General features: G+C 43.3%; 1 protein-coding gene across 2 annotated transcripts in view; it reads left to right on the top strand.

The window, feature by feature from the left end:
- The window catches only part of LOC144492824 (transmembrane protein 182-like), a 49,557-nt gene that overhangs the window by 15,895 nt on the left and 21,317 nt on the right, over positions 1-12,345 (top strand). For both annotated transcript variants that reach the window (XM_078211317.1, XM_078211316.1), the window contains exons 2-4: positions 692-812; positions 4,524-4,616; positions 8,091-8,228. In XM_078211317.1, the coding sequence (XP_078067443.1) occupies positions 692-812; positions 4,524-4,616; positions 8,091-8,228 (352 nt within the window). The remainder of the gene's footprint in view (positions 1-691; positions 813-4,523; positions 4,617-8,090; positions 8,229-12,345) is intronic.

The raw sequence follows: 12,345 nt of genomic DNA, 5'->3' as shown, positions 1-12,345 counted from the left end.
TGGAGCCCCGTTGTAACGCGAAATTTAGCACAAAATCGGATATGACGCGATGATTCATTGGACCCTTTTTTTTACTATTTCCGGTTTAGTGATTTAGCGCGACCCCGATTTAGCGTGACCCCGATAACATTCGCGATAACATTTTATGGACCCCAACTATCGAGTTACAACGGGGCTCCACTGTATTTCCAAGTCAGGTGTGTAATTTGGTGGGAACTAGCGGGTGGTGGTGTTTCCATGTGTCTGCCGTCCTTATCTTTCCAGGTTGTAGAAGTCGCAGGTGTGGAATGTGCTGTCGAAGAGACTTGGTGAGTTCCTGCAGTGCATCTTAGAGATGGTACATGCTGCTGTATCGGTGGTGGAGGGAATGAATGTTTAATGTTTTATAGTTTCATATTTAACATTTTATCTGGAATGCCTCACAATCGCTTGGAACGTCAATCCCTTACCAACAAGCTGTGAGCAAAGCGTGACATCTGGGAAGAAGGACAATTCTCCTTCCTTGTAATAGGTGAACCCCCCACTCCCCCAGCTCACCTAGTTTAGATAAATCCAGAACAGAAACAAACATTAAATTGTTTAATTCTAATCTGCCAAGAACACAAGTTTCTCGTGCATCTTTGCTATGAGCTGGATCTCTTACCTAACCACTATCGACTTGTAATCTGTAATGTATTATGTTGTTATGCAGAGCAGGCAAGCACCAGAAGAACATGATGAATCAGCCATCACCTTTCACCATGAGGGTTTCATTTGGCGCTGTTGGTTCACTGAAGACATTTCCCATGATAGTATCTGGAATTTCTGGTTCAGTGAGTAGCACCAATATATCGCTGTCAACTTCAATCATTGATGTGCACCTAATATATCTGTATCACACCCAAAATGTGCTTTCAACTGAAATGCAGGGACCACTCTGTAGATGTCCCTGTTCAACCATTTTCTAGAAACAGTTAATCACAATCTCAAAAAGAAGAAGAAGCTTGCAGGTGGGATTTTCCGACCTTTCCCGCTGGTGGCATCTTCCAATCCTATTGAAGGAGACCCCCACCATGGGGGTTCTCCAGTGGTGGGAAAGGCGAGCTATGCAAAATAAAGGTACTGTGAAAATCCCCTAGTCACTACATTCCAGTGCCTATTCGGGTACACTGAGGGAGAATTTAGCATGGCCAATGCACCTAACCAGCACGCCTTTCAGACTGTGGGAGAAAACCAGAGCATCCGGTGGAAACCCACACAGATTAGGGGATTTTCACAGTAACTTCATTGCAGGGTTAATGTAAGCCTACTTGTGACACCAATAAATAAACTTAAAACTTTAGAGTGCAGCAGTTCAGAAAGGCACTCCGGCGGGACTGGAAGATCTACTTTTGCCACCAATAAACACGCCACAGGGGAAAATCCTGCCCGATTTATATCGTGTGATTCATGACCTTTCTTCAGGATTCCCCAAAGCACTTCAGAGTTGCGAAGTTTGGAAGTGTGGTCACTGTGATAATGCATGGAAATGTCGAAGTCAATTTGCAGCAAGCTCCCACAAGCGATAATGACTTAAGTGGCAAGATAATCTGCTCTTAGTGATACTGGGAATCTGAAATAAAAACAGAGAATGCTGGAAGTATTCAGTAGGTCAGGCAGCATCCACGGGGAGAAAAACAGTTAATCTTTCAGGCCAGTAACCTTTCAGCGGTTGAGGGATGAATGCTGGCCAGAATACTGGGAGAACATCCCTCATTTCCTCCAGTAGTGCTGTAAGAGGGGAGGAGAGGTTCCAGCTTAATGCTCCACTCAAAACACAGCACCTCTGACAGTGCAGCAGCCCCTCTGACAGTGCAGCAGCCCCTCAGTACTGAATCATATGCTCTGCTATTGGACTTGAACAATATTGTGACCAGAGGTGAATGTGTGGCTGAAACCTGGAGGATAATTGAGTTTCTCCCAGCAAAGCAGACTGAAAGGAAAAATATTTGGACATCATTTAAAGTGTGTGAGACAGAGGAAACATTTGGGTCCCAAAATTCCAGGGGCTGGAGAGGCCGGAGGCTGCACTTATGTCCAGGGAGCCAGAAAATGAACCATATCCAGACTTCATTGGGATTCCACCCAATTGGACAGTTCCTTTAAATTCCAGCTAGGGAGGTCATGGGCAGATGTTTTGTCAACTGTCTCACAATAATAGAACATAGAACATAGAACAGTACAGCACAGAACAGGCCCTTCGACCCACGATGTTGTGCCGAGCTTTATCTGAAACCAAGATCAAGCTATCCCACTCCCTATCATCCTGGCGTGCTCCATGTGCCTATCCAATAACCGCTTAAATGTTCCTAAAGTATCTGACTCCATTATCACTGCATGCAGTCCATTCCACACCCCAACCACTCTCTGAGTAAAGAACCTACCACGGACATCCTTCCTATATCTCCCACCTTGAACCCTATAGTTATGCCCCCTTGTAATAGCTTCATCCACCCGAGGAAATAGTCTTTGAACGTTCACTCTATCTATCCTCTTCATCATTTTATAAACCTCTATTAAATCTCCCCTCAACTTCCTCCGCTCCAGAGAGAACAGCCCTAGCTCCCTCAACCTTTCCTCATAAGACCTACCCTCCAAACCAGGCAGCATCCTGGTAAATCTCCTCTGCACTCTTTCCAGCGCTTCCACATCCTTCTTATAGTGAGGTGACCAGAACTGCACACAATATTCCAAATGTGGTCTCACCAAGATCCTGTACAGTTGCAGCATAACCCCACGGTTCTTAAACTCCAACCCCCTGTTAATAAAAGCTAACACACTATAGGCCTTCTTCACAGCTCTATCCACTCTATAATAAGGGCTGTTCCAGCTGTTGCTCCCTTTACATACAATGGATCCCATGCAAGCTCAGACTGGCATTCTTCCCTCGGAGACCTCTCAAGCTGCCAAACATTACCAGGGTAAGGTAACCAATCTCAGGAGGTGTTAATTACCTTCGCGAGTTGAAACTGTGCCGGTGTTAGCACAGCACTCGCTCAGTACTACATCGGAGCGTCAGCCGGGATTTATGCTCATGTTTCTGGAGTGGGACTTGAACTCATGACCTTCTGAATTAGCGGGCAGGAGTACTATTGACGGAGCCACCTCTAATACTCAAAAGAAATGGGTCGAGGGATTTATGGACTAATATGTTCCTACTTAATGCTTCACAAATATATTTACCTGGGATGTGTCAAAAATATGGGCTTTGAATTTCATATTATCCCCTTAAGGAAAGCAATCAAGCTCATGGCATAGATATAATTGATTTGACTTGCTCCCTGCTCCCTTATCTCGCAGCAGATTGCACAGTGGGCTACGATCAATCAACATGGTTGTAGCTGGAAAGAAACAGGAGCTTCCAAGGAAATGAAATGAAGCCAAAACGGTTTATTTCTACCTCTGTAACATCATCTGCCTTCATCTCTCACTTACCCTACCTTCCCTTAAGTGCTCATCCAGGCTTCCGGTCTCCAAAGCTGTCCTTACTTCCTTCCCAGATACCACCATATAAAACTCAACATCATCCAGATAAGATAAACTACTGCTCAGCTAACTCCCAGCCTTTGCCTATCTGGACTGTTCCCGTTTCCTCTATCCAATTAAGTTATAAACGTTGACCTTGTTTAAATTCCCCCAAGTGGGCTCACAATATCTTTCCTGTGCAACCTCTCCCAGCCCTTTATTTCAGTTCTCACCCTCCCCTCTTCTGGAGTTTCCATTAACTATTCCGTGCCTTGACTACCTATTCCAGAGCCTTCAGCCATTTTGGTCCAGATTTCTGGAACCCGCTCCCAAGATGGTTCCATTTTGTGACATCCTTGCCTACTTTCCAAATTCTCCTCAAAATGCCCACCTTTTTGATTACACCATCAGCCACCCAATCAAAAACACCAGTTTATTATTTTCAGTCTAAAATGTCTGATATGTCTTCCAGAGTTGAAGCGACTTATTCGCTCACAGTGACTTTCACCACTGCAAAATAGTATTTTACTTTTCAAGGAATGTAAACCATTGCCTGAAACAAGCAAGTAAATCAATTTGTGAAACTGGATTTGGTCCTTGCAGACATCCATATATTTCATGTTTTGTTTATGTTTGCGCAGCAACCAAAAGCATTATTTAAAGAAAATATTCTGCAAAATAATCTCTTCCAGGATTTCAAGAACAGATTTTTAAAGTTGATCCTCTTCCTTTCAGACCTTGGGAATCCTTTGTTTTCTCTGCTCACAGTTTCCCTCTTCCCATTGTTAAGCTGCAAGAGTGGAATCATTAAAATGGCGAGTGACCCCAAATTAAATCTAATGAAGTGACTTTTGTAAAAATGTGTAAGACAATATTCCAGTGCAAGAACCCTAACAACAAAGATCCAACCAAACCAATCTGGACAAACAAAGCTGAGAAAAAAAGGAATAAAACATTTAGTAATATCTATCCGATAGTAACAAATCAACAACATTGTTTTGGAGAATTTGATTAATGTCTTCATATTTTGTATTATACAGCAAACCAGCCTCCGTCCAAGTACTGTGTCCATGGCTATCTCTTTCCTTTTCCAATCGCAATGGGACCTGTATATTCACATGACAGCACTGCTGGTATGTTTTGAAACATAATTATGATACATAATTAGCTTTAAATAAGAGTACATGATTCTCCTTAACAAGTGCATATTATGATATATATCTTTTCTATATTGTGTATATGGTCTTTGCTAATTGATTGACCCACTAACTCCATGTCACTTTCAGCCACTCTGATTCGTTTGTGGTGACCACTTGACCCTGTCTCCATTATTCTCCTAGCAACTGATTGGCCAATGGGAATTTGTTCACAGATTTCAACTTTCTTACCGTTGGTTAAGTGGATATTTTGTGATCCATTCATCCAAGCATTTGCTTACAGTATTCTGATGGCCACCACTTTCTGCTTCTGTTCTTCACTTATCTTGCACCCATTGAAATGTTTAATTGTTAATTCAGTTTCTATTCCTTCTTATGTCATCATAAAAAGGTAGAATTTCTTCGGCCAAAGTTTGAGCTCTCTTGCTATTCTACCCGCCTTCGAAAATATCTTCCCAGAGTCTCATACCTTTTCAATTTTCCCAGAACAAAAATTTCAGGATTGAAGCTACATTTCTAGAGATTTTATTTTGTCTCCAGGCATCACAGTTGAATAGGGACATGGGAACAAGGGCCAGCCATTCAGCCCTTCGAGCCTGCTCCGCCATTCAATAAGACCATGGCTCATCTGATTGTAATCTTAACTCCACCTTGCTGATCTCCTTGAGAACTGAAAGGAAGAACAGAAAGTGAGTGATATGTTGAAAGAAGGGAAAGATAAAGGCTGTAATTTTACTGGCACAATGTGGGTCCCAAGCTCTGGCATATGGGCAGCAGAGTGGTAATTTTACCAGCAGTGGTCAATTAAGAGGCAGTGCCACCGGTGGAGGTGGCCATTGTTGAGTCTGGAAAGACGAGGAGCAGGCAGCTCCATTTTGAAGCACCTTGAAGAATGTGTAAGAAATGTTTTGACATTCTGGGGTGAGGCAGGCAAGCTGTGGTGACTGAAAGGGTGCATCGCCCAGCAGCAGACTTGGAGTTGTACGAACAGCCATTGCTGGTGGGTAAGCCTCTATTGGATATGAAGTCTATGGACCTCCATCACTTATTTCCCATAAACTTCTTGCGTTCCCCCCCCCCCCTTCCCCCCTCACCCCCCCCCACCACCCCCACCAGCTTCCCAGCCACCAGATCTGTCCAGGATGAGGCCTGAGCTGGCTGGCTGGCTGGTCCCTGTCCCTTTTGAGGCCCTTCAGTGGCCCCATTTATGACAATTAAGAGCTGTGTCCTGCTCAATCATCAGACTGATGGATTAGGGGCAGTGTGGACCCTGTTCAGAGCTCGGACAGGAAGAGTGGGGGCCGAGGTGGGGGTGTGAGGTGCCTCCATCAAAAGTCTCCTTTTAATCTTGGGTGCCCCCCACCCAACAGGGTCTGGCTCCTGCAGTGTCTCCATCCTCCTACCCTCTAGATCTCTACCAATCGCCCCCTCCCCCCCTCCCTGCCCCCTGCCCACCTCCAAGGCCTCACTTCCCCTCCCAGCCATGAGATCCCCATATTTTTTAGTTCTGGATTCCTGGGACACAGAATCTGGGAGTCTCGTGCCTGTCCACTAGAGCTTCTGACCCTGCTAGAGAGCCACCAACCAAACAGATTAACCAGCAGCGCTCTGAGCTAGGACTTCCTCCTGAATTAGGGATGGAGGTCCCATCACCATGCAATCAATTCTTCTCAGGGCATTCAATAGCTGTGGGGAAGCTGGTACCAGTGGAGATGTATTCCCCATTGACTCTTCAGATGTTGGGGCAGGAAACACTGTCAACCTAAAAATGCTGGCCTCTGTGAAGAAAGATGCCAACCACAGGAAGCCATGAGGAGGCCACGTGGATGTCTCCACATGGCTGGGCCTGACCTGACAGCAGTCAAACCCAGCATCGTGGAGTTTGTGGGGTGATATCCAATGACTGGAGGGCTGGCGAGCACCCCCCCCCCGCCAACCCAATGCCTCTTTTCAAGAAGGCTCACTGTATCATCTCCACTCAGGCATTAAGCAGACCGGCAACGGCCCTTCCCCCGGATCAAGGACCCCGGTAGCATATGTAATGCCAATTAAGAGCTTCCACCCAATCAGAGGCTGGCAGCCTTTCTGTACTCAGCAGTGCCAGCAAGGAGACTGGTTGCTGCGGGTATTACATCCACCAGAGGCTTTGGATGGAGGAGGGCCCCAAGCCTCGCGAGTGATGGCGGGAAAGGGCTCACAGAGAGGGTATCACAGAGAGGGGGGTTACAGGGGAGGGAGTTAGAGGGGGTTGGCAACAAGGGCAGGGGTTTGACTTTCAGCCCACAGCTGTCCTTCCTGATGCCAAGACCCTCAATCTGGCATTGAGAGCCTTTGAATGAGGCATCCCCTGAGAGCCTACAAGCAAACACACCAAGGTTTACTCGTCGTGTTTCCTGCATATTGAGTCCCCTACCCTCTGCTGTGGTAATACATAGTGAATGGTAATAAAATGGCCATCAGTAGGTCTGTTAATTGGTCATCTCCAACTGAGAAATTACTGGAAATATCCCCTGGCATTGGAGAAACATTGGACTTCCCTCCAGATCTTACCACATCTCCCTGCCACCTTCAACCCAATTAAGCCCTTGGCAGCAAGGTCCACTGATGGCCTTTCGCTCCCACTGCCAAATGTGTCGCTTAAGTGGGTAATTAATGCTCAGTTAAGGGTCTCATGCTGCTACTGCTGGTATTAACTCAGCAGTGGACAGGTGGGGGGCTTGTCAAATACAGGAAGCACAACACACAAACACTGGCATGTTTGTTTGCAGGTTGCTGGAGAATGCCTCACTCAAAAGTTCTTTGTGCTTAATTGAGGGACTTAGGATCAGGAAGGAGGTGGTGGGGGTGCAAAAAGTCAACTCCCTGCCGTTGCCACCGACCTCCCCAGTCCACCTTCCTCCCCCATGACCCCTCCCCTTTCCATGAGCCCCTACTCATCATCACTCATGCCCTCCGGGTGGATGTAGTACCAGCAGCAGTCACAACCTGGCCACTGACACTGCTGAGTACAGAGGCACTGCCAGCCTCTAATTGGCCAGCAACTCTTGACGGTGAGGAATACTCCACTAGGGTCTTTGGAGAAGGCCTCCCATTGGTCTGTTCAGTGCCTCAAGATGCAGTGGGCCTCTTCGAAAAGAAGTGACGCTGGCTCTCCAGTCATCCAAAAAGACTCCCATCATCTCCATAGGATTCCACCCAGTGAGAGAATATGTTTGAAAACCAGAGAGAAACATCGAGGCAAAGAAAGAGGAACAAAATGGCAGAGATGGTGCAATGGAAAGAAATAGCGAATGCAAAGCACATTACAGAAGAAAATGAAACACAAATTTTTCCTCATACTTTTGTTCATGGACAATTCAGAGGCAGATCAGCTTGTATTCAGAAACTGAAATGAATGTAGTTAAATAATCAGCTGGATTAATTAACTTTAATATTCTTTCCATTACACAGTGTATCGAGGCTTCTGGACAGCATTCATCATACTAGGTGTGGCTGCTGGTCTTGTGGGAGGATTTCTAGTAGTTTGTGCAGTGCCATTTGTAAGTGCAAAACTATACAAATCAGGAGGTGGATTCCTTTTGACCTCTGGTAAGTTGCTTTTCATGTTCAAAAAAGCAAAATGAATAATTTTGCAGTGTTGGTATTTCATAACGTATTCGGCATTTTTTTCAAAGATTATTCCCCAACATTCTTGGTGGCTCATTCAATTTGATGTTGAGCCATGAACATCAGGTAGGTCCTGGTGTTGTACATTTCGTATCTCAGAGCTATGCAGAGTTGACACATCAGTTCACATTCTTTTAATAACAAACAATAATCACTAAATTAATCAAAAATGACAGGGGTGATGGTTCCTGGCTGGGGCACTGTAACAAAAATAAAATGTCAAAAGCAAATGTATCTAGTTAAAGTAAAATGTGATTCCCTGTGGTCCCCACTGGTCCCGGAATTCCTGAAGTGTGCTGGTGAAATCAATTTGTCTCTGTGTAATAGAAGTTTATTCACAGTGATATAAAATGTCTGCTCCTCCATCAATCTCCAGTTTGTTCACTTTGTTCTGAGTCCAAAGCCAGACTTATCCAATCAAGCACAGTGAGAATCAATAGTAAACAGACTGGCATAATCAAACACAAAACAACTGAACAATTGAACAGGTTCAGTCACTGGTCTGCTTGAAGTCAGCTAATCTCAACTAAGGTGGCAGAACAGGATTACAATTGATCTCAATGCAACAAGATTAGGTTTAGGGAAATGTTGGTGACATTTCATGCTCCTAGTTTTTTTTTATTCATTCACCAGATATTGACATCACCAGCTAGGCCAACATTTATTGCCCATTCCTAATCATCCTTGAGAAGGCTGCCTTCTTGTATCACTGTATTTTATGTTGTAGAACCCCTAAAGTGCTGTTCAGAAGGGAGTTCCAGGATTTTGACCCAGCAACATTGAAGGAATTTCAGTTCATTAGGGCTAATTCAGCATCCCCATGCTCGAGACAAGGAATCCCACTCTAAGGTACTGTCAGATCTGGGCTATAACATTGAAGCTTGTCCACCCTCCTTTCAAAAAGAGTTTCCTGCTGGAAGCATGGGAGTGCTGAACTTACATTAATATCTTCTAATGGACACACCAAGTAATCACAGGATCAATGTAAAATCCCTCATGCTCAGATAACTTACAAATGTTGTTCACACTCTCCAATGTCGCTTGGCTAATTGGGTGGTGTACCAGAATATTGACACTAGAAGATATCAAATTATAACCCATTCTGTCTTAGCTCCTTTCAGAAAGAAGGGTGAATGTCTGTGGAGTTTGCATGTTCTCCACATGTCTGCATGGATTTCCTCCAGATGCTCTGGTTTCCTCCCTCAGTCCAAAGATGTGCGGGTTCGGAAAATTGACCATGTTAAATTGCCCCTTAGTGTCCAAAGTTGTGTCAGTTAAGTGGATTGGCCGTAGTAAATGTGCAGAGTTACAGGGATAGAATGGAGGGGAGGGCCTGGATGAGATGCTCTTTTGGAGACTCAATGGGCCGAATGGCATCTTTCTACACTGTAAGGATTCTATGGTTCCAACGAAATGAAGTTGAAGAAAATGTCAAAGGATTGGAGGAAAATTTTCCTTGCTTCCTTAGCATCTGTTAATCCATTATTTCCTTTGACTAAAAGCTCACAAACACATAATAGTCAAGCTTCTCAGCCTTCACTATTCTAGTTTTCATCTATTCTTTAAACAACTCGGTGGACACTTGTAATCAGTTTGAAACTGGCATTCAAATCTAAGGTTGCTATCCATCAATAATATAACGTAATACCAGCAAATATTTTGTTTCTGATCCTTGCATGTTTCAGTGGAAATTCTCCACAGTTTTACATCTCAATGTCTTCAAATATTTGCTCCCAATTTCTTGCCACTGATCTGTAATTTAATTTTTCTTTGACTTTAATGCTATTGTCAAATTTATTCATGTCTTAAAATTGGGTCGCGCTCTTAGTTACTCAATGAATTAGACGATCTGAAACAAGTTCTTTGTACAGATTAATTATTTGTTCAATCAAATCCTGCTTCAAGAAATATTTTGCACATGTAGATATATTACTCTGATATCCTGGGCTGATTCGTGGTAAATGAAGTTCAGATAAGACAGATGAAAAGTGTTGTGTTCCTGATGTAAAAGTGGGAAGTGTGTATACTGCATTGAGAAGGTTGGACTTGGTAAGGGAAAAGTTGGAAACTCAGGGTATGAGTTGACTCAGATTGTGTTCAAATAGTATGAGGTAGCAATAAGCATGGGTCAGAATGACAAATAAGTTGAGTGAAGATCTTGATATTCCTGCCTTTTATATAGATCACAGGAAATCACTTCATATAACACCCTTACATAAAAGGCAATGTGCGTTAGGTGGTAAAAGACTGCAGTCACTATATAATATTACACTGTGTTTTAACACTCCTTTCATTAGATTGTATTGCATTTTCCCGCTACTAATGAACATGGCAATGTGATTTTAACATTGTATCACTGTTCAAAACCCCATAAAAAGTTAAGCCTTATTTAATCAGGTGTAATTAGGTTTCTAAAGGTGATGTGAGTAATAACTGCAGCTCAGCAACAGATCTGTCCTGAAAATTTACAGAGTATTGGCAAATGTCTTTATTACAATTCATTACTGGATTTTTTTTAAGCAAAAAAAAGCTTTTCATGGTTTTCATCTTGTGGTGAACCATTGTTGGTTCCCACTAGGTAGTGCTGAGCCATGGTCTGGCCAGTACTATGAGTCTGTATATATGTTACTGTTGGGGTTAGGGTTGGGCTGTTCTACCTGTTAATATAGTTGTTATGGTACACCCCAGTCGGCTCCGCCTCCTGGGAGAGGTATAAAGGTCACTGCTCTGCCTGGTGACCCTTTAGCCTGGGATCGTGTATTGTATATAGTAGCTCCGTTATTGTTGGCAATAGAAGCCTTTATTTCCCGAGTACATCACGCCTCTCGTGTGTTATATCGCGCATCACATCTTCTACCTTCGTTCCATGCGTATGTCTCAACCTCGCTCCCTGTAAAATTTTTAGGAAATGATAAGATTATTTGTGCTTTTTCATTTCTTGGTTGGCTGTCTCTGAGAATTCCTTATTGAGATTGGCTGCCTGAATGGCCTGATGACAATGCTGCAACTCAATGCTGGAAATCTTCATCGAACTACCTGACAATCAATTACACATTGAGAGAGTTAAAGTTCAGTTCATAGTCCTTGCAAGATTTCTCAGTACAGTTTTCTTTGAGGTGAGTGGTGAGGGTCTTTGCTTCACAACTGACCACTAAATCTGAGCCACACAGTTGAAGGCTATCAAAGCTGAAGGCTGGAAAGCCAGTCAGAAGCATAAAACAAATGTATAATTGCAACAATTAAGCATCATGTTTTCTGCTTGTATTAAGGATTTTAAATGCTAACCTTACTGATTACAACACAGCACATGAAAAAGTTAGTTAAATTCCAATGGGTTGATGAAAAAAAAGGATATTATGAATTAGAAATTAAGAATGCTTTATGGTGTCTGCACAAGAATTGAAAATACTCAGTTTGTTTTGGAGTTTATATTATCAATAATCACCCAAACAAACTTTCAAGTTGCTGTCTTATTTGGTTAGGATGCAATGTTCTAATGTTCTAACCCTGGGTGTATCGTCACTGGATGCCCCTGTCAATGCCAACTTTTAATTTACTGTGTGCCAGGCAGTACTCAGCAGGAATTGGAAACCTTAGCTGGTTTGAAGATAAGAGGTAGTCTTTAAATAGGCCTGTGCTCCAGTGTAGAGTTTTACAGAGCAGTGCTGTGACTTTAGGAGTTGGACAAACAGTGGACAAAACAAGGTTCTAAAAGAACATTCTCCTAATAACTGGATTCTTCAAAATAGGGAAAAAAAACAGTTTGAACCAGTATTCTTACTTCCCAGTTTTTACTGGTGTTCCATTTTAAGATATACAAGACCAGTTCGGACCAATATTATTAATCCTTTGTTTTTACCATATTTTCCTGCATCTTGATTGGTGTTTTTTTGTAAATTGGGAATGTTCTCACTGGAAGAGAGGAGTGTTGAGAGATGAGATGGTTGTTTTTTTTTGGATTCTATGACAAGCTTTTTTGTTTCAACTTGCGGCAGGGGGGCTAAACATATCGATGGAAGCAGTAGCTGCTGAAACAGTG

The sequence above is a fragment of the Mustelus asterias genome, chromosome 4 (assembly GCF_964213995.1).
Source record: "Mustelus asterias chromosome 4, sMusAst1.hap1.1, whole genome shotgun sequence".
NCBI classification, from domain to species: domain Eukaryota; kingdom Metazoa; phylum Chordata; class Chondrichthyes; order Carcharhiniformes; family Triakidae; genus Mustelus; species Mustelus asterias.
This window is presented reverse-complemented; position numbering and strand designations above follow the sequence as displayed.